At 37.3% G+C, this 23,589-nt stretch overlaps 2 protein-coding genes across 4 annotated transcripts; both read right to left on the bottom strand.

The window, feature by feature from the left end:
* Positions 1-1,054: 1,054 nt before the first annotated feature.
* On the bottom strand, positions 1,055-10,720 carry LOC110692752. 3 transcript variants are annotated; one of them, XR_002505524.1, is made up of 6 exons: positions 9,987-10,720; positions 8,130-8,256; positions 6,498-8,025; positions 5,624-6,245; positions 2,864-5,459; positions 1,055-2,744 (listed from the first exon to the last, which is right to left on the bottom strand). XR_002505524.1 is itself a non-coding variant. In XM_021869815.1 (5 exons), exons 2-5 carry the CDS (start codon positions 8,151-8,153, stop codon positions 3,809-3,811), a joined length of 3,825 nt encoding a protein of 1,274 aa, XP_021725507.1. In that variant the 5' UTR covers positions 8,154-8,256; positions 9,987-10,720; the 3' UTR covers positions 1,055-3,808. The 3 variants fall into 3 exon arrangements, 1 of the variants encoding a protein (XP_021725507.1); XR_002505525.1 differs by having other exon boundaries at positions 9,996-10,720; XM_021869815.1 differs by having other exon boundaries at positions 1,055-5,459.
* A 6,284-nt stretch (positions 10,721-17,004) lies between these two features.
* On the bottom strand, positions 17,005-20,744 carry LOC110692751 (BTB/POZ domain-containing protein At1g63850-like). The gene is made up of 2 exons (XM_021869814.1): positions 19,418-20,744; positions 17,005-18,574 (listed from the first exon to the last, which is right to left on the bottom strand). Exons 1-2 carry the CDS (start codon positions 20,165-20,167, stop codon positions 17,630-17,632), a joined length of 1,695 nt encoding a protein of 564 aa, XP_021725506.1. The 5' UTR covers positions 20,168-20,744; the 3' UTR covers positions 17,005-17,629.
* Positions 20,745-23,589: the final 2,845 nt, after the last annotated feature.

Genomic DNA, 23,589 nt, shown 5'->3' with positions numbered 1-23,589 from the left:
TTCAGGTATAGGTACTTGATTCCGAAGAGAATCCTGAAGGAAAGGAAGACCTAGTAAGTAGTAACCATTATGCAAGGTTCAAAAGCTGAGGCTGATATACGTAAAGTACAAAACATATTTACGGTGTATTTGGATTGAAGAAAATGGAGGGAAAGGAAGAGAAGAGAAATGTAGAGATGGGGTATCTTTCATTTGGATAACAAATGAGCAAGGAAGGAAATTGGAGGAAAAAGAAATGGAAGGATTAAATTGTAGGAAATTGATCCCTCCAACAATGGAGAGTTGTATTACCATGAACTCATTAACATGTCTTGCCATATAACAAACTCAAATGTCAAATTATATTCGTGTTATGTCTTTTTTTGACACATTTTTCGTGTTTAATTTGATAGTGGTTGTAGAATTCATATATTTACCTATAGAGTTTCAATTGTGGAAAAACAAAGGATGAACATTTACGCTTTGGTTGGATAGCAAAGAATGAAGGAAAAGAAGGGGAGGGAAAATGGAGGAAGGGAAGGGAAAAGAAAGGGAGGGGGAGGTGAGCTCCATTTTCCTTCTAAATCTCTCCAATTTTGGAGAGATTATGGTTATTATAGAGAAAGGGAAAATGGATCCCTCCCTCTCCTTCCCCCAATCTTTTACCCAAACAAGAGATTTTGTCCTCCTCCATTTCTTTTCTCTTCTTTTCCTTCCATTTCTTCCTATCCAAACAAAGTGTTAAGGCGTTGCTAGAAGTTTACGACTTTAAACACACGCTAACTTGAGAGTTGAGACTCACTTCCACAAGAGCCAGTAAATTCCGATTTTTGTCTTAGTTTTGTTGTCATAAATCTTATGTGCTCTCATTTTCAATTGCATCAAATAAATTCTTCCGGTGAACCCACAATGCACATCGGCGACTACGGGGATAGAACAAAAGAAATCGCCACATTTTGGCTTTCATGTTGCTGTATAGGACAATAGATCCATTCAAATCTGTCAAATCTTTGTTCGTTTAGGAGGCAATTCAAAGAAATGCCTAAGCAGTAGAAGCTAAAAGGCACAGTGTATCTGGTCAGAATACAGAACTAATTATAAAAGGTATAGTAGCCGATCAGCCTGAACCTTCCATCAAAACAGGCAAAAACCCACTACATCAGTAGAAAATGTACAATGCTAAAGAGAAGTATGTCGCCCTCAAGAGCTCCAGTGCATTCAAGATTGAAGCTAATAACATAATGTACCATTACGAGTTTACGACAGCATTATTCGTATTGAAATGCCTGATATGGTCCACATACCAACTGGTACCATTGCTTTCGAATCCTCATGCTAAAATATACCTTCTATAGTTCTGTTCCATCAGAAAGCAATAGGCCCAAAACCTTTTGATACTTTAAACCTGAAGAATTTCTCTGAAATTAAATCTAAGTCTTCATAGCCTTAGAACTTTGGCATCTAAACAGGTTGACATTTTTTAAAGAATTTATGAATTTCTTCATTGCAACTTTAATGCTTTTGGCTTCACTCGTTTGAGAAGTTCCTCTTCAATCCTCGCAATTTGTGACCTGTCATAAAAACAAGTCCACCAAATTTGTGAAATTACTTGTTACATGGAAAGAGCTTTATTCAGGATCCAACATACCACGAAAACACTGGAAAACTGCCTATAATAAAAAAACATGGATAATAGAAACAAACTTCCAAACCTAACGTACGGAGTACTCAAGTCCTTGATTGTGACGTATCACATTCCAATGCTCTCTCTCAACTCCTTGATACCACTGTTTGATCAAACCCACTTCGGATGAATATAAGCACCAGCGGTTAATATTTTCAGATACAGGATGTTTCTCTGCATTGCTCAACATCAGCAGTCTTAAAGTGACCTTGGTGCCTGTACTAATATACTACGGTTTCCTATACATATTCCGCCTGTAGACAATATCCACATTATCCTCGAAACAAATTCAGAGAAGGGCTGTCTCTGATAGGAGGTACGAACCAGAGAAAATCAAAGGCCTGCCTTTAAAACAGCAAAAAAAAAAAATCCAATCTTCGGGTTTAACTGGCGAGTCGAGCTGATGAAGAACCCGATGGGCCGATGGTACAGAACAAGCAACCACAGAACTACATGACATATAGCAAAGGTAATAAATGAGGCAAAGTAGATGAAACAGAGAAATCCATTTTTATTATTGACATCCGTTTTCTGAAAAGTGAAGAAACAGAGAAAACACTCAGTGAATCACAAATTCACAGCAAATAAATCTGTTAGCTAACCTAGCAAACTCAAATACCAACTATTAATTTCTTGCTAAACTTTGAAAAGCATACATTTCCCTCAATACACTAAATAATTCTAGGACAGAAAATATGCACAACCAACCAACAAACACATAATCCAAACTGATTTCTTGACAACAGAAAGCACTTGTGCAATTGTGTACACCTTCATCAACCTTTGTTTAGGCAGGAATTTAGAACAAAACATTACAGAAGGTGCAACCAAAGTTTTTAATAGAAAAATAATACCTAATCAGCCAACTAGGACTATGCACAAGAATTACCAGAGTACAGAAGCTACATACCTGTATTAGTAAAACTTAAAGCTGGCGAGGTTTTCCGAAACCTGTTACTAACCTCAACTAGAAGTGCTATTCAGCTCATTGAGCAGGTGAGCAGCTTATAGATGATTGGTTGGCTGGGAATCCTGTATTGCTACCCTTTTTTACTTTCACACACCTCTTCAATGCTCAAAACTAACAATACAACAGACAATATCAGATGCAATTAGGATTTAGCTTTTCGCCATCAGATGTTGCAAAGTTCCAGATATTAGACAAACCAAAGGGTAAATAACAAAGAACAGAGCACTCACCTTTATTCCACACTGATCTCAGACAACAAAGTGTATAAATGATGTTATTCTCCACAAGACAGCCTATTAGCCTTTGAGTTCACAGCAATGTACATTCCTTCAAGCATTTAAGCAGAGGGATACCTTGCCAAAAAGATGATAAAAGTGATAGCTTTGCAAACTTCAGCAGACAGGCAACATGCAAGACCCCAAGTTCTGTGTGGAACTTTTGACAGCCAGGTATACAGTCATAAGCTCAAAGTATGGATAAATGCACTGCCCAAAACACCAACTGTGATTTTCTCAGTATTGCATATTTGTGCCAGATAGCAACATGCCTTAAGCCATGAAAGAAAATAAGTCCTGTAATGGCTAAAATCCAACTGATAACAGCAAACCATAAAGCCCTATAAAGGCTGTCACTGCCCTATTTCAACTCATTAACGCCTACGCTTAACATCACCTGGCAATGAAAATAATAACAAAAGGCACTATATAGCATTTCTAAACAACTGATCAATGTATAATATCTCTGAAGAGAACACGTGTGATGGACTTCTTGCTAAGTATGTTTTTGCCAAGCCCCTCAGTCATCTTTCACAGCAGTAAATTCAAAGGTAAGTAAAAAAAAATCAGAAATCAGGAAAATGTAAATCAAGATGAGCCCCCAAAAATTTCATTGATTCAACCCTAGAGCAATAACGTCAAGAGTTACATGTGCAGGAAATGCCAAAGATAAAGATCGCATTCAATGAGAAAATGGTATCTGGATTCAAAAAAAATTCCTAGACCCACCTAAATTTTTGTCAAGGGCCAATGTAGACTAATAAAAAGCACCCCAACAAAAATTTGCAGGCATTATCTATCCTGTTGGGGTAACATCAAGAAGATTTAAAAAAAAAGAGAGACTAAATAATTTCCAGTGATCTTTCGATACCAAACGAAGACCAAAACCACAGGTCAAAGCTATGAAGGAACAACTCCCTTTGTAGCATCATCACCACCACAATTCTGCACACCAACCGATAGTGGGTTGTCATCAAGTTTATCCTCTTGTCCACACACAACTGGCTCTTCATCTTCCCTGAAGCTTGTGGATAAGCTTCCAATTCGTCCATCACAATCCCTTGTAACCCTGCTACCAAACTCTGGAGTATCCTGGAAAGTTTCGTCATGATCCAACCTCTTTTCTGGATCCTCGTTATCAGTGCGCCTCATGATATTAGGCTGACCATAGTGTTTTCGTCTGTCTTGGTAGTTCTCATATCGACATCCTCTATTGGATCCATTGGTGTCGGAAAATCTTCCAGCATAATTGGGTCGATATTGTTCCTCACACTTGGAATTATGTGATGAATCCATGACATCAACCCCAAATTGCTTTGAATTAGGATTAAATTTTCCATCTCTTTCATATATGACAGAATGATTTTCCCCTCTAAACCTCCTAGGACCATCGCCAATGCGGCTATCTATACCCCTTAACCCTCTGTCCTGCAAACTTGAAACATCTCTATCCCGAAAACCATTAGTCATGGAGAAACTATCATTAATATCCTGATGCATTTTATTTGCCATGCCATCATCAAAGTTACGCCTCGCAGGACGAAGGAGATTATATTGTTTCCTTCTTTCTCCAAAATTCTCCTCATATCTAACTCCTCTACCAGCATCATCGGGAATCCTATCTGAAGTTCTATAATACCCATCAGGCTTCAGATTTCGTGGGGAATCTATTGCGGTACCTCTGTCATCCCTCAAGCGAATTCTCCCTGGTGATCTATCTGGAGCAGAGTTCCGCTGCTTGTAACCTAGCTCCCTAAAACTACCTGGCTCATCCTTCCGAGCAGAACTCCATCGGTTACGCGGAGGAGATCCATGGTTTCTTGAAATTGACCTAAAACCACCAGCATGGTCAGGCCCGGAGCCAGGTTGTTGCTGTGGTGACCTTAGTCTTTGCATTCTGGCCTCAGGCCTAAAATTTGGAGATCTACTTCGGTGCCTAAAGAAGGTATTACCGCTATTTCCAGCCCCTAGCCTTCTCCATGGAGAATTCCAAATGACAGGAGACCGACTTCTTGATCGAGATGGAGACTTCCTGCGAGAGTGATGTATATTTGACTGCCCTCTACCACCAAATGGAGAAATACTTCTCTCTCTGCGGGACAAAGGACGCCGGTATTTTAAGGAGGATTGGAACGATTCATCTGGAGAAGGCCCACTAAACCTTCCCCTGCCTCCTCTGCTTTCAGAAAAAGGGCCATACCTGAAGGATCTTCCCCGACCAAAGTCTCCAGCTCTATCAGGGCTAAACTTCCTATCAGTATTATAACGCGAGTGAAATCCAGCACAAGGCTCTCTATCAGCACCAGCTCGACTTTTGGGAAGTTGTTGAGAATATGATGCGTCATCTTGAGTGCCAACACATGCATGGTCATCTCTCTCCACACTAGCATCAACATCGAGTTTTGAATGTCCATGGATAATAGGTGAGTAACGCCTGAAACTTCTACGATTGTCTGATGAACCATCCCACCTACCACCTTGGCGTCCTCTACCTTGACTGTGAAATGAATACCGCGGCCTCTCAAACGATCTCATGGAGCCAAGCTCAAATCTATCAAAAAGACATCAACATATTAGATCCAAGAAAGCTAGAAGAAATCACCTAACACGAGGAAATATAAGGAGTACAGCAAAGGGAAACAAAAGGGGAAAGGGTAGGAGGGAAGAACAAGAAGTCATTGTAAAGCGCACATATAACCAACATAACACAGATACCTATTCTCCATTTTCTTGAAACGCTCCTCCCTATATGCATGATCACGAGAAATTGGGCCTTCAATCTGTGACTGCAAGCCCCTTCTGAATGCTTTTGGTTCCACTCTAGTTTCATCATCTTGGGGATCTAGCGGTCCATCAATATGACCAGGCATTCTATTCTTTCTCCTGATATCATCTATGCCTTGATTTCCCATATCTGAAAAGCTCTTGCTACTCTCAAGCAGTTCCTTTTGCTGAATTATTTCTGTTTTCCCTCCAGCATGACTCGATTTCATTTGGTTACCTTCATCATGTTCCCTATCATTCACAACTGCTTCAGAAGCTACTTCAAAAACCTCTTTATCATTTTTACAATCATGAAAAGCGACAGCAGCAGCAGTTCCCAGCCTCCCGCTCTTTCTATCTTCATCTTGTACAGACTCGGAGACGTGGTCCTCACTTGAATTGGCCATATGCGTTTCTCTGTAGTTCGAAATATAGTCTATATTTTCAGCTTCTCTATCACCAGCATCATATTCTTCCCAAGCATGTTCACTTGACTCTCTAAGCTCCCCATCTTCATATTGGGAATCATAACCCTCCTGGAGCTCACCATTAGCATCAGTGCCAACCGTCAAAACTGGATAACATTGAACACCAACATCATTACTTTGTTTAAGAGAATCTTCATAATCAGTATTGTCAGAATAATTAGAACAATTATCCAAGTTAATTTTGCAAGTCTCGTGGATGGAGAAATCACATGAATCCATTAGTGTTACCGAGCAATTTTCAGAGGGATTCTTTATGGTTTCATTATTACTAACTATGCTTCCATCCTGAATATAATTAAAATCCTGCAACTTAGTATCTAAAGCTATCGGAAGCTCACATCTTTTAGGCACAGAGTTGGATGCCTCAGTGTGAACAGGGGCATTATCATCTGATACAGCAACTTCAGCATGCTCTTGATGCTCTACAGTTTTCAGGTCAGCATTCTCTATTGAAGATTTTTCTTCGTGATGAAAATTCTCAGGTGTCTCCAAATCCTCTGGAACTGTGACATTTTGTTTAACCTTTGAGCTTGATGACACACACAAACTAATATAACTATCGGCAGACACAGCACCAAATGTAGCATCTGAAGCACAAGCATTTCCAAAATTCTGCAACTGACAAGAAGACACACCACCATCTGTTTTTAACCCCTCAATTACTGGCTCATATCTTACACTATTATCATTCAAATCAGGACTCTTCACAGAAGAGTCATCAACCTCATTTACAGTATAAGAAGCTGACAATTGAGCAGTCTGATCAGGGGCAGCAGCAACTAATCCAACAGTAGGATCAATATTTTCATCATGGTGCATGCTTTTAGAGTCTTCAACCATACACTTCACAACATCCAAGTTAAGATTGGAGTTGGTTGAAAGAGGCTTCTCACCTACGCATAGAGGCTGCTTCAGATTGAGGCAAGAATCTATATCATAATTGTCCTTGATATCAACTGAACTTTGATTTGCCGGTGATCTCTGTTCACCAGGGACTAGGCAGCTTTTAGCAGCATGCATAGTTTCCAAATTTTCTCGTGAATCATGGGCTTTTATTTCCATATTGTCATTATGGTCGACTTTTCCAGCATCTTGAGAAATGTCAGGAGCAACAACATTCTGAACTCCTGGATCATCAAAAGGCTGTTCCCAAGCATCCATCACAACATTCAAGTCCCAATGCAACCTAACATCTCGGGAAGATTGTCTCTGGTCTTTCCCTTCATCTTCATCTTTGCTGCATGAAACATCCGCAGAAAAGCCCAAGGAAACATCCTTCATTTTTCCAACAGCAACAACATTTTGAGATGAATTTACAGTGTTTGAGATAGATGCAAGCTCTACAACTGGCTCTATGGATATACAGGATGATGTTGCTCCACTTGACATTTCAGACGAATTAATAATGTCTTCCTTTGATAAACCCTTAGGTAATGAAGGTGCTTCAGCATAAGTAGAAACTTCCCGCGCTCGCTCCAGCACAGAAGACTCTTCAATGCCTGAACCATCCTCCGCATAACCACAATCTCTTCCCAAACTGCTACTGCAGGCAGCAGCTGCAAGTATTGATATACCAGAGAAGTCTTCATCTTCACCGAAGCTTTTGTTAGAATTGCAAGTTTTCTTAGCATCAATGCGATTTTTATTCTCAACAATCTGGCTCGAACTAATGTCAGACATTGAAGATTGCAAAGGTAAAAGTTTGATTGAAACATCTTGACTTCTCGTTTGATCTGCAATCTCCTCCGCACATGGAGAGTTGTAAACTGGCGGTGGTGACGGGGACCTTAACAAGAATCTTCTCTTTTTGATAGGTACGTGCTCTGCCTTGTTACTAAAGCGACAGCCTGATGCTAGTACTCCACGCTGCCAAATAGAAGATAACAGGAGATTTAGGGAGGAGTTTTCAAATATTTTCTAAGGTTTTATAAATCATTAATATTAACTCTGGAAAACAAATCTCAACATACCTTTTCAGTCTCCGATACAGGCATTTTGAAACACTGAACTTGCTGGGGAAAATAAAGTATAATACTTTATGATTTTAGATACTGTCTTTCTGGCAAGTCTTGATGCACTCCGACTACTTTCTATAACCTTCAGACAAAATTAATTAGACTATGAGCGTATATACAAAGACTAAACTACTTCATTGACAAAGACATCTATGCAACCTGTTTAGACAATGGTCTTGGTCCAAACAGCACGAGAAAATTTCCGATATATACCCCCCCCCAAAAAAAAAATAAAAAAATGACTGCTTTAAAATATCAAAATGATGCTAGGTACATGACAAAAATGTTTTAGGTGACGTTCAGAAATCCAAGCAAGAAAAAACACAAAACATGTACACCCAAATGCATATTAATCTATTTTATTAGATAGAAAGTTATTACACCAAGCAGATTAATCATTCACCGTCACAGGAAAACACACACCGAGCACGAGGATATTTGGGCATCATCACCAGTATATCTTAAGGATGAGGGAACATGGCCACACTTAGCACTAACAAAGACATAATTGATGCCATAAAACACTCCTCAAACAGAGGAAAGAGTGAAAAAGATCATAATTCTCTTACTACAGCTTTCAAGCAGCAAAGAAGTATAGAAACATGGTTCTCTGATATAACAAAGATCCACCAGAAACTCACATGACCGTAATCACAAACATATAATGATACACTTTCTGTAAGAGGACCAGATTTTACGCGGCCTTGTAATTCAAGCCTGGAGGCAGATCAAAGAAGGAAACTATTATGATTTTATCAGACCAAAACAATAAAAGTAAAACATTAATTATCATCCCCTCAGAAAACCTATTGGCGTCTTTCTACATGACCAAACTAACCCAAAAGAGAACACATAGAGGGGAAAACAAAGCACAAATCATTTAAACTTTTACTTCGAATCCAACACATAAGTATAATTTAGGCAGGACCTCGATACTTAATCTCATTTACGATTGGTAATACATCAATGACTAAACCTAATTCCAACAAGGAGTCTTTCAACATTTCAAGGAACCTCAAGCAATTCAATCAAGTACTAATACAAGCACAAGTAACATAGATCATATGCTATCGAGCTATTGACGGCCCCATATGCAAATCAACATTGCTAAAACAAGCACAGACTTCATAACCAAATCATGCTAAATCAAGCACAGTCAGCATAATTAATTGGTTTCGACACCCTTCATAACCAAATCATGCTAAATCAAGCACACTCAGCATAAATTAAATCGTTTCGACATTCCTCATAACAAAATCATGCTAAACTAAGCACAGTCAGCACAGATTAAACTATTTGACGGTCCTCATAACCATACCATGCTAACAAAAACCAAAGGCAGCACAGATTAAATGATTTCGACAATCCTCATAACAAAATCACGCCAAAACAAGCACAAGCAGCATAAATTAAACAGTCTCGACGGTCCTCGTAACGAAACCGTGCTATAACAAGTACATAAACCATAAATCAAATCCATTCGCTCCAGCAAAAATGCACTTTAAAACAACAATAGCAACTCCAGAAAAATAGCAGCTTCAACAATTAATCTCATAATCTCATCTAATAAATCTCCCAATCTGCCAAAAAAAATTAGGGTTATATCTCTTCAAGTTGACCAACATTCATAAATTCCATCAATCATCACACTCGCAAACATACTATACACTCATTTGTTTAGTAACCGCCATCATCCAATAACTTCAACGCAATCAATGAAGAAAGATTTATTCCAACAATCGCAAAAACCCTAACAACAAACCGAAAACAGCAGATTTATCAACTATAATTTTTAAATCAAACGCAACTTACTTTCAATACCTTGAGATTCAATCGATAATATCACTCGATCTTCACCTTAACCACTCGATTCAATAGATCTTCCATAAAAACAAAAAAAAAATTAATTTAATTGTTCCAGAAATTCTTCTGCATCATCATCAACATCGATTAACCAGAAACTTGAGTCCTTCCAATTATCAATAAACAACAGAAAAATCCTCTATTCTCCATTAAAGATGGCGGCAATAAATAGGGTTTTTCTGAGATTCTGCTGCTTCATCGGTGCAAAATTCATCATCATCTCTCCTCAAAAACGCAGGAAAATCGAACCTTCTTTGTATTCTCTCTCTAAAATCAACAACAAAAAATAGCAGAAAAATTGAAGAAAAATATTGAAATAATTCTTAGTTCATCTTCAACCTTGTGCTTCTTTGTGTGTGTGACTGTGTCGTCTTCTTCTGCAGTTTCTCTCTCCTCAAAATCCTCGAGAAGAGTTTTTTTTGCTTTTTTTTTTTTCTTTTTTTTTTTTTCTCTTGGCTGCTTTGGTGGTGGAAGTGAAGGCTACTGCAGCATCACCACGTATTTATTCTTCTGAATTTCTTTTTCTCTCTCCTAAACGAAACCCATTTTTCTTCGTTTATTTTTGTTTCCTGTTTTACCCTTTGTTCTTTATTTGACTTTTATGCTCTATTTTAGATCTAGGGTTCAGATTTTGGATTGAGAAATATTGAGGTGTAATATGGATATTCAATTATTGGGCTTTATAATTGTGCTCGTACTTACTACGAGTATGAATTCACTATATGGTTGGTACTTGGGGCGTGTTCGGCGCTAGTGTTTGAGTAGCTTTTAGTGTATGTTCGGTAAAATATAGCTGTGAAGGTAGATGTAGGTGTGGAGATAGTTGTGAGCCGTGTATGTAGCTATTAGCTGTGAAAAAAGATAATTTAGGTATGATTGTTCGGTAAAGTAGTGGTTGACTAGTTGTTACATTTAAAAATCAATATTTTATTTTTAAAACCATATACTACCTTCGGTCCAAATTACTCGCAACTTTGGAATATTTTATATCTCACAAATAATACCCCAAAGTTGCGAGTAATTTGGACCAGAGGTGTAGTATTAAATTTTCAAAAGCTACCTCTAACTTCAAAAGCTAATAATCCTAGCTTTTAATAAAAGCTACATCCACCACTAAAAGCTACTTAAAAGCTAGCGTCGAACACGCCCTTAGTGGTGGAGGTAGCTTTTATGAAGAGTTAGAAATATTAGCTTTTGAAAGTAGAGGTTGCTGTTGAAAATTAAATATATAGTTTTAAATATAAAATATTAATTTTTATATGTAACAGCTAGTCGATCGCTACTTTACCAAACACCCATACCTAACTTATCTATCTTCACAGCTACAACTTGTTGACAGCTAAAGGGCATGTTCGGCAAAATGTAGCTGTGAAGGTAGCTGTAGCTGTGGAGATAGCTGTGAGCTGTAGAGATAGATGTTAGCTGTCAACAAGTTGTTAGCTGTGAAAAAAGATATTTAGGTATGATTGTTCGGTAAAGTAGTGGTTGACTAGTTGTTACATTTAAGAATCAATATTTTATTTTTAAAACTATATATTAAATTTTCAAAAGCTAGTTCAAAAGGTACCTCTAACTTCAAAAGCTAATAATCCTAGCTTTTAATAAAAGCTACCTCCACCACTAAAAGCTACTTGAACCATTACTTTGCCAAACACTTACATTTTTTGTTGAGTAGTGGTTTGACTTGGTCAAACCACTAAAAACTACCTAAAAGCTACTCAAAAGCTAGCGCCGAACACGCCCAAAAGCTACCATCACAGCTAACAGCTACATTCACAGCTATATTTTACCGAAGACGCCCTCGGTACTCCATAATATTCTATTGTGAATCCCTCCATCCTTTTACAAAGTATTATATGTCTATTTTTCATTTGTACGGAATTTTTAAAATTTAAAAATTTCTTTAAATTAATAAGGCAAAAGCTAACGAACAAGCTAACTAAAAGTAAAAAGATTAAATTGTTTTTAAAAAAAAAGTAAAAAGATTAAATTAAAATGGACATTAATTACGCCGATCGACGCGTGATTTTGTCATACTTTCCCAAATTTATACCACTTTTAGTAGTATTTTAAATGTTTATCCAACGCCCCGGGGGCGTTCATTAACAAGATCCAATTAATAATTAAGAGTACAAATATGCATATTGGGTTTGAGAGAGATAGAGAGCAAGAAAAAAAATGATTGAGAATTAGGAGAGAGAAAATATTGAGAATTGATGTCAAAGTATAAAAAAAAGAAAAAGAAATAGGATACAAATCATCAAAAGGAGAATACAGTACAATTTATAAATAGAAATAGGTAATTAATTTTGATGACCCAAAAAAGAAATACAGACATGTAATAAAAGGACGGAGTGAGTAAGTTTTTGTTATTAAGCTTATGACTATGACTTTGATACTTTAAAAATCTTAAAGTATTATCGATTTGAATTCAACAATTCGATGAGTGTTATTGTTTCAACATTTTAGAAAATAAAACTAGCTTAAGTCCCGTTGCAATGCTCGTTTTACTTAACCTAATTATGAATAACAATTTAATTTAACACAATATGGAAAAAAAAAATCCTTTGTTTCAATTGAAACAAAATAACTTGAATTTATAAAAACAATATGAAAAAAAAAGAATATTATATGTATATTAATGTCAAAAGTTATGTATGTATCATTATTAAACGTTTATTTAAAATGTAAGAAATTTAATGATTATAGGTTTTTTTGTAATGAAAAATTATGTTAATTACCCGTGCAATTATCCGTCCCTATTTTGTTATAGATTTTTTTTTATTACAGTAATAATTAGAATTATTATTGGTCATTGTGTTACGTTGGCATATATGCTAATATAGACGCTAATGAAAAGAGTTTAAAGTTCAAACAAAATATGGAGTTTGGACACTAGTACATGTATCATCACTAAAATTTTATGTTAAATGTAATACAAATGTCATGGTACATATGATTTAGTAAAATCGCGTAATACATATAGTAAATGAAAAGACGGTCTCACTCTACATAGTTACACCACATACAATTTTACATGATCACCAACGAACGTTGTGTCAACCCTCATTGCACCAAAACCTCATAATTTCATTGTGTTCAACTCTTCATCACTTATCCTCATTTATTGTCTCCTGTCGTTGGTGTCATTGACTCAGTGTCACTTCCAACCCTATCCCCTCAACCTCGATCTCTAGCCACCTTATCAAGATCTTACCTTTCACCTTCTCTCCTCTTAATAAAGGAATAATGACATTATTTTCTTGATTATTTCTTCTTGTCAGCTCATCAAAAATTTATCTTGCATCAAGTGCTTGAAATTTGGTTAAATACATTAGATTATTAATTTTTTTTTTAGAGAACCACTAAAGTGGATGATGAAAATTAATTCAATATTCCCTTAAAATCTATAGTGAAGTTCTAACCAACTTAACTATCCCTCACTTTCATGGTAAGGACTCCTCGTGTACTTAATAATTTGAATATTATCTATCATTTCAAAAATCTTTAGCACTTTGATCATATTCTCTTCCTCTTCAATAATAATATTAAATAATAATAATAATATTTAAGTGAAGTAGAAAGTAATTTAAGTTCATCCAAAATAAGTTAAATAAAGCTAGCTAGTGATGATGGAGTATAAAACATATTTTTGGGTCTCAACCATAAGCTTAAGATTTTGGTTGAGTTGGTCCTTTAACATGCTATCGAAGATAGCGTGATACAAAGGTCACGGGTTCAAATCTCATCCACCCCCACTTTCCGAAGAGTTCTTTCAGCTTGGCCTTATATCAAAAAATTAGTAGTTGACATACTGACAGTTAACTTAAATAAGGAAAAAAAAATGTAAATAGACTATGTATTTGTTAAGGGTATAAATATTTGCATACTATCCATAACGACCATAAGTGACCTTAATTAAAATGAGACAGCTAACATCAATGTCATTAATAAATAAACAAACATTTTAAAAGTATAAATGTTCACGCACTATTTATAAGAGTTTGTTTAAACTTTTAAAATGGTATAGGTAGATATATGAGGTGAATGGAATAACTATTAGAGTATATATTTAATAAAATTTTATAATTATTTTTGTTAAAACTAAATAAATTGTCTTTGGAAAAAAAAGTGTCAAAGCATGAGATCCCTTGGCCATATGGCAACCACAATATTAAACTCCCAATCCCTTGGCTATATTTACTGAAATGATCTATTTTGCTTAAATCACACCAATAAGTTCAATTTTTTGCTTGTATTACACCAATAAGAAATCAATTAGAAAAAAGTTCAAATTGCTGCAAGTAGTACTGATAGTTTATTAGTCAATGTAGTAAGCAACTAAGCATATCTCGTTTTCCAAAGTAGTCTTACATGGTTTTGTTTTATACATATGGACGAAATCTGTGCGGTCGTCTCACCTAGGTGTGCGGTACATATTTACCATATCCTGATTTAGTGGTTAGCTGCTCCATGAGACCACCACATGGACCACAGTTGTCACCATTTTCACCATGATTTACGATTACTATTTTACTACTAGTACTTTACTATGTTCGAGTATATGTATCTTGGGCTTGCAAGGCCCAAACTACGGCCGAGCTCACTAGTCACTAATTACGTGTCATGTTAAAAGTCACTAATAATCCATTAATATTTTTACTATCGTGACGAATTTACTAAAAATGCATCATCAATTGTATCATTCGGCTAAAATTTATGGTTTTCAACATGTTCTAAATAGCCGTCGAGACTCAAGATTGTATGTAGAATATGTCTCGATAACGTAATTAAGAATCATATCCTATCAAGTGATGATAAGATCCTATGCTGATACGATGATAGTATTTAAAGTTTCAGGCAATATATATTTTTATAGACTAATAACTCGGGATTTTACATAAACTTTGACGACTAGTTTGATAGTTAGTAGTACCATATATAGCGGTAATGGTAACATTATTTTGTAAGTAAGTTTGTAAAGAAAAACGCAATTTAAAAGGTAACTAGTTTTTAGGCCCGCGTAATGTCCTGGTTACTGCATTATTTCTATAATAAAAAAATTTTATTAATATTTGTTTTTTTATTAAATGTCATGTAATATCTTGTAAAAAAAAAACATGTCATGTAACATGGTAATAGCTTAGTGACTAACACCTTATAGGCTTATAGTTTAAACTAAGGGTCGTGGGATCAAATCTTATAAGAACTATATTTTTAAACATTGGAATGAAAATCGGATTCAAATGAGAGAGTTGCCACATGGCTTAAACATATGGGGTTAGAAAATAAGCAAAGTGACACGTGACTCCTAAGTCCTAAACTTGTTGAGTAACGATTCTAGTCACTTCTCAAACTTTTATTACGGAGTGATTATGAAAATTGATGAGATTAAACACATGTTTGGAGGTAGAGTTCTATTGAAATTAGTAATGAAAACATGAAATCCTAGCAAAATGACATACAAATCCATTACTACTTCCACAATTAATTACCGGTTACCGTACTTGTCGAGTATCGTCAATAAGCAAGAGACTATAAGAGAGAGCCATAAACAAAATGTGTACATGAAATTCGACCTCAAATCTTGGTTATAGTTTTGGCTATCTCTAAAATTTTAACCAAATAAGCCTTGTTAGCATATCATACATACATTCAATAGTTCATATGATTTGATTAAAGTACTAGTATTATTTTATCTCGATTTTGAGCATTTTTACTTGTAAAAAAGCTTTTATCTACATTTTCATACAAGAGAGTAGCATATAAGGGTTTTATATACGAAAAGTGTTTGGCAGTTTTACCCATTTACAACAGGTGGGTATTCTTAACCAAACATTTTACTGATATAGAATAGAATAATTTTGGGGTTAGTCGGCTTACTCCGTAGCTTTTATCAATTCAAAATCTTTAGTTATTCAACAATCTAAAAAAGTTGGTCAATTTAAATCAACACTTAGACCTTGTTTGACAAATGATTGTTGACGGTTAGTTAGTTCACTTGGCTTGTTTGACCAGTTGAAATATTTGACTATTTATAATTGCTTTTGAAATTGGTTGGTTAAGCTGGCTGTTTATAAAAGTGTTTGATAAATTAATTGTTGGCTGTTGGCTGTTGGCAATTTATTAGATAATTTGTGGGCCAACAAGCCAAAAGTCAACAAAAAAAGTTACTCAAAGCAGTTTTTCTATTTTGGCTTAAAAGCCAGCTTTTTTGCTGACTAAAAAGCCAATTGCCAAACACAATTTTTGGTTGTTTAACCATGTAAAAAAGCCAAAAGCTAATAAAAAAAACCCATCAAAAAGCCATTTACCAAACATGGCCTTAATGATTTTCACATTTTCTCCCCTTTTGCTACTGGCCACATTTATGAACTACGAAGCATATAAAAGTACTTCCTCCGTTCTGTTAATATTGCAACAATGAGGAAATTACGCATCCCAAAACACTTTTTATATGCTAGATGTCTATAATTGTGTAAGAGTAAAAAAATAAAAAGTTGATATTGTGAAAATATTTTATAAGACGAATCCAACAAAATCTCACTTGACTATATTTTGCTTAACGTATGACTCATATTATATGGTCAAATAAAAGTGATGAATAGAGCAAAAAGTCCATTATTGCAATATTAATAGAACAGATGAAGTATAAAACATTGTATATTTGTCTCATGTATCGAATGCATCAAACCACGTAGCATTCATGCTATTAAGAACATGAAATATATCACGGTAAATAAACCGTAATCAAGTGATCGTTTGTAGCTTTTCAAGGAAACACGGAGTAGAAATATTGGGTTTTTTTTGGTTGTTCAATACAAGCGATTTCATTTAGTGTTCGTAACAACTTCAAAAATTCCTATGAGTATATATCTGTGTCAGTCAAACAACTACCGAGTGTAAAATCAATAAAGGATTGAAGAGCACCACAAAATGTCTTAGACAATATCATAACCCACTTTGGTACGCCATAATTTTGGCACTTGGCTATAGCAGTGCACAAAAGAGAAACTTATAGATGACATTATATGTCAAAAATATCTCAGATTTTACGGTCCAAACAAAGCCAAATCCATGTGATCTACTTATATCATCCGGCAGTGAATGATATTTTTGATAGCTTTGCAACAAAAGAAATTAATAACTCTGACTGTACTTGAAAAAGACATGGATTAGAGATGAAGGTAGCTTCAATGAGCAAGTCGGCATGGGACATTGTCTTATTAGTGCTAATCATGACACTAACACTAGCCATTGTCCACAGTCAACAACCACGGCGTATAGCCATATCTATAGCTTTCAAGTTTCAACAACGTAATCTTATCTAATGTAAGACGGCCGGCTATTAACAAGATTTCTTTGATTAGCATAAACTTTCAACAATGAAGCTGGCAAAAGAAATAGACTCAATACCGCACATAAGGCAGGTCAATGGGTATAATATCCGACGAGATCTTCAGGATTGAAACTCGATCTCGCAAGTAATAAGGACTGAGTTAGGAAAACCAAGATTTCAAAATTGCAGCTGGATGAATTATTATCCCACGAAAACTAGCTTTTTTACTTCTGCATATTTGAATAGTTACTGTCTATCTATTATCAGAACTCCCATTTGCAATCCGAACATGAGGATAGTCCGGCTGAAAAGTGTTTCGTTTCCAGAATGCCCTTCTCCACCAAACTTCAAAACCCCGTTGTATGTTAGGGCAATCTTCTCCAGAATTCAGGAACCTGTCGAACCAAGCAAGAAGGATTTCTTGTTGCCAAGAGAGAGGCAAAGTAAGAATGGTGTTGCTAAGGCCATCTTCAATCAAATGCCGGTCAAGTCCCTTTGAAGCCCTTCTCATCCACCCGAAATCATCATAGAAGGGCACCAACCATGTTTGTAATAGCTGGCACCTCACATCCTTCGATGCCAATAGTTGTCCCTTTCCAACGCCCACAAAAAGCCTGGCTGTGACCCTGCTAATCTCAAATCTGTGAACCGGAGGAACCTTAGAATGTGCTTTTGACATTTCTGTTTGTGAAGCCCATGTAGTCAGGAAGTCCTCAGCAATCTGCCTATCAATTAGGATATCCAAAATCCAGTGCAAGTTATCTGACTGCCTTGCAATCTGACTTACATCCTGCAAGTTTGATGCTGCAGCTTGTAAGAAATGGTGGCGTAGTCGCTGTAAACATCCATCACAAGCAGAATACAAAGACTCTTTTCGCAGTTCATTATGATTTGCATTCTCACGGAGCATTTTGGAGACTAATCCCTTCATCTCTCGTCTTGCTTTCTCATCTTTCCCTTCGAGGACTACATTTAAGAGCTTCAAAAGTACTTCCTCATTCTCAATAATGTTCTCTTCCACATGAGTGTTTGCATCAAGGGACACTCTCTTAAGAACTTCACTAGCACCTATGCCTTCAAGTTGTAACTCTGAAAGTAGTGAGGCCACCTTCTCTTCTTCATCCTCTGCCCATGGCGCAGCTTCCAAATACTCTAAACAAGACAATACCCCTGCATCAAACCCAATTGCAGCGGAAACCTACAAGCAAAAAAACTTATAGCTGGTCATATAACCTTTTCTTTGAATACTAGTACACTACAAACTAATAGCCTCACATAACAATCCAATTGCAGCTGAATCCTACAAGAACTAGAAAAGAAAACTACATGCAACATGGCTTGTATAAGACCTTTTCCTCTCGAAACTTCACTGTTATTCCCAGATGGAAAGGAAAGCCATCAACAAAGCAAATCAAGTGACCCTCAATGACAATGTAGGGTTCTCAAAAGTAACCCTACAACAATCTATGCAAAGATACAACATTGCAGCAATCCACACTCAATGGAAACACCAACGCAATCACTAAACGCCTTGATATGGATAGATACAGTCTACACAGTCACAGCATCGAAACCATTCAATCCACATTACTCAATAAAACAAAGTTTAACAATCAATAGTCAATCAAACACAATTAACTACTACTTGCCAGTCAAAATTATGTTTGAACTTCAACAGGAAATCCTATAGTGGAAACCAAAGACTCAATTTCGTTCACCAACCACTGTCATTCATAGCCAAAAATACACATCCCTACCGCGATCCTAACTCAGAATCACCCGAAAAATAACCACTAATAGTATAATTAGCTAATTCTCCTCAACCAAATACAAACTATACCATTCAATAATCCCTCAAAACACAAATTTTCCTTTTTCTTTATTCACTTTTCCCTTGTTACTATTCAATCTTATATTTTTGCAAGGCGCCATTTCTGAAGCACTATTCTATTAAAACAACAGAAAACAAATTCAAGAAACAATAATAAAAACCCAGAAATTAAATTACTAATTTAAAAGAAATAAGAAGAAAAGATTATACCTTCAAAATGGCAAGAACTCTGGGAACATCTTCACGCATAAGCTTCCTCCTCAAATCTTTACAATACATCAATCTCAAAGTCTCAATATAAACCTCAACATCATCACAATCAGCAATCTCAACAGCAAACGGCGTCGTATCAGCACCTCCACCATTTCCATTTCTATGAATCTTAGCAGCAAATTTCCCAGCAAAAAACCTACTATTCGCCACAAGAATCTGTCGATGAACACACAACTCAACAGAAAACCCATCTTTGGAACTCAAAGTTAGCTTAATATCACTCGAACCCGGGTCATTAAACTGATTTCCTGGACTCTTATTCGCCAAAATATCATTAATCCGAAGTTGCAGCAACCCCTGTTTGTCCAACAATGGCGGAGGAGATTTGACATTAACGACGCCGTTTTGGGGTGTACTGGTGTTGGATCTGGTAGTGGGCTGAATGTCGGGCTCACTGGCCATCATTTCGAAGAGGGTCGGGCTTGATCGGGTTTGAGGAGGTGGGGACATCGGGTTTAGAAGGCCCGCTGTAAGAGCAGAGTTGAACTTGCTGAAATTTGTGGGGTATGATGAAATGGGTTGTTGTGAATCGTAGTCCGCCATTGAAGGAGAGAGAGTTGGACTCAGTGAGTAGAGAGCGAGTTCAGGGGAAGCTGAGGACGATATGGTAATTTCACGGAAACGACGGCGTTTTGGCTTGGTGTTTGCTGCGGTGGTTGTGGTTGTGGCAGTGGTTGTTGCTGCCATTGGAATAATTGTTGATTATCAAGAATTTAAACTATTGTAACATTTTTTTTTATTTTTTTAAAAAAAAAAAATTATTTTAGGGCATTGGAATTTGAGAAGAGGAATTAAAAAAAGGAGAAATAATTTGGGAGAGTGGGAAATGTTTTGAGGGAATTCAGGCAAAGAAGATGAGGACACTGGGCAAATTAGGGGGGAAGAGAGAGTACTCGTATTTATTTGGGATTGTTTGTTTTATTGATGGAAGAAAGTGATTTTTATGGTTTGGGTGGTTATGGTAGTAATTATGCTCTTATTTTGGTATTGGATGGGTTTTTTTAATTGTTTTTGGACCTAAAGTTTTAATGTTGTGGTCACTCTTTTGGCTTATAGGTTGTATTGCAAGGGATTTATAACTGTATCGTATGAGAAGCTTAAGGGGGTAGCCATGGTTGGATTGCGTTTCTGAAGTAGTCGTTTGGCTTAATTTCGTCTTATTGAGGTAACAATGTTATGTCACTTGTGTGTTTACTACGGAGTATATACTACGTACATATATGTGTATCAGTGTATGAATATATAAGTAGTGTTATTACATGACATGGTCAAAGATGGAGTGTTCATGTATAAATAGCACGAATTTAAACCCCTTTTTTACATGTTTCATGTGTGATTTTTTATGTATTATTGACATATGTGAGGTACACGCTATACAATGATGTATTTTTTGGTGTAAATAAATTATGAGTCTTGTAATTAGCTTAGTTTGCATAAATCAATAGTTGATCATTTTTGTTTATTATGCAAAGGAATCATGTTTAATGATCATACAAATATAATAATGTCCAGATCTATTCAATAAAAACCTACAAACTAGCTAATTTTAAAAGTAAATAAAACTATTTTTATTCCGAAGGATTCTCTCTGCTGACTCAAATTACTAGTTCTTAACATTATCCCTAGCTAGCTAGATATGAACTCCTGAAGACTGAAGTGATCCCATCACCCTTCTTATCCTCACCATCATTGTCACCCACACTAGCTTCAATCCAAGTGAGTTGAATCACTTACCCTTAACGATAAGGGTCAATGATGAAAAAGTTGCTATTCTCAACCATTAGACATTTAGCTATATGTTGAATCACTTACCCTTAACGATAAGGGTCAATTTGACCATCCAACGTCTTCAAATCAAATCTCCCCTATATGTAGGCTAGTGGAGGCAAAGGATGATGATTAGCCGATTAGGTGTTCATAGTACATGTTTCGGGTGAAAACAATGGGACCTTGCCGAAGGTCCGATGAAGCGGAGAAGACTAGATTCGATCCAAGTAATGTTGGGCCGAAGGTTTCCTGCACAGTAAACACACGTAAACTAGCCTCGGGGGTGTTGCCGAGGAAGGCCCCTCCGATGCTAAAGTCAGTACAGTGTGTAGAAAGAGAAGACTATGCAAGAGAATTAGTTGCTTGAGGCTTTGCTTGAATGAATGTACAAATGTAATATTGATGGCTTTTATACCTCTGCATACATGGAGAAGTTGGGCCTTAGCCCAATTGGCTTGCCTTGAGGACTGACCTTTGACTTTAGCACAATTGGAGAGATGAACCTTGACCTTGGGCTTTTAATTGGATCATTTAATGCCTAAGCCCAATTGGACTAAATTGGACCCAAACAACTTGCCCCCAGACCCGATTTGGAAGGATGACGGGTCGGGTTTGATTTAATCAGAAAAGGAGGAAAGTGAATGATTTAATTAATCCAAAAATTTGAATTTAAACCGTAATTAATGAGAAAACAACGGTTAAGGCGGATGATTGTGGAAGTTGGACGGATAATGGGCAGTTTAATCGCAAGGTCGTGTGTTTAACGGTTACTTAGTGGGGTATTTAAGAGAAATTGAAACGCGGACTCCCCGTATTCCCATTTCTGGAGATATAATCAGAGGCGCGTCATCTCTCCTCACTTATTCACCAACACAAACCCAGAATTCTCGAGAGAACCCAAGAACCCGCATCAAAACTTCGCAAATTCCCCGAGCATTAAGCTTAGAAACTGAGACTTGCCACTACGAATTCGTAAATCGGCAACTTTCGCTTCAGATTAAGGTAAATTCCTTTGATTTTAGTTTATTTTTCTTCGAATTCGAACTCCTTCCCTTTTTGTTTCGACTTTTTTCTTAGAAATTATCAATGGCGAGAGGAGTTAGGGGTAGAGCCCGTGCTCCAAGAAGAGCAAGGCCAATTCCCGATCCTAGGAAAAGGATTGGGACCTGGAATGGACAAAGAGCAGAGTCTGACCCTGCTGAAGGGATTAGGGCGACTCCAATTTCCTCGGCTCCTCCTCAGAGAACGGAGGGGCCGAGCGCTTCTGGGCGGGACGATGAAGTTCCCGCTGTCCTTTGGGATATCCTCCCCGGGTTTTCAGAGTGGGAGGATGCCGAAGTAGCTTCGGCCATGATAAAGAACCGCCCCTACTCATGGTGGGTGGAGAATGCCGAACAGTATCGGTTTGCCGAACAAATTGAGTTGCATTACGGCATCCTTGAAGCTGATGGGTATTGGTGCCGAATGCCCGTGGCATCCGATAGAATCCATCGTCCACCCCCGGGGTATGTGGGGGTGTACACAAGACAACTTCAGTATGGGCTGAGGTTCCCTTTGGACGTATTCGTCCGAGACTTGCTGATCCATTACAATATTTCCCTATGTCAGCTAACTCCTACTAGCATCCGAAGGGTGATGACATACTTATGGGTCTGCAAGTTCTTCAGGTATGTGCCGAACCTGCACTGCTTCAAAAAGCTTCATCGGCTAGTGCCAAATATTCAAAGTGGGCACGGAAGTCATGGTTCTGGGTGGTACCGGATTGAGTCTCGGCCCCAGTACCTAACGATGTGGCCAAACGACTCTTCAGACAAGGACTGGAGAGGTCAATGGATTTGGGTTAGGGCACCCACGGACCCGGGCCACCCTTGCGTCTTCAGCGCTCCCCAGTACCTTGCTGAGCCTGATCCCGACATGGGAAGTCTAGGTCCCCCCGCAGATAACGGCCCAGATCCAAACCTTAATCAACATAATATCTTCGGCAAGCTGCCGAACCGGGGGGGCAGCGGCCGAATGCAGCATATCCCGGAGACTTGGCTCCCCGATACGCATTATGTTTTCCAAGAGAACATGCTAGCAGCTGTTGGCCTCAGCCGAAAGTTTAAGGATGGTAAGCTTCTTCGGCTGGGGCCGAGGCTTTTTAATTATCTCTTTTTCTCCTCTCACTTTGCTTTTTTATGCTGTGCCAACCTAATTGAACTGACCTTTCCCCTTTTCTTTTTCAGAGCGGGACGAGACCAACGTCGGCATTAACTACGCTCGTCTTGGCGTCAACCGAGAACGAGTTGTAACTGATCGGGCCCCCTCTATCACTGAACCGAGGCATAGGGAAGTTCATCTAG

This window comes from Chenopodium quinoa, unplaced genomic scaffold (genome assembly GCF_001683475.1).
Source record: "Chenopodium quinoa cultivar QQ74 unplaced genomic scaffold, ASM168347v1, whole genome shotgun sequence".
Classification (NCBI taxonomy): Eukaryota; Viridiplantae; Streptophyta; class Magnoliopsida; order Caryophyllales; family Amaranthaceae; genus Chenopodium; species Chenopodium quinoa.
Note: the sequence above shows the minus strand (reverse complement) of the source record. Positions and strands in the feature narration are given on the sequence as shown.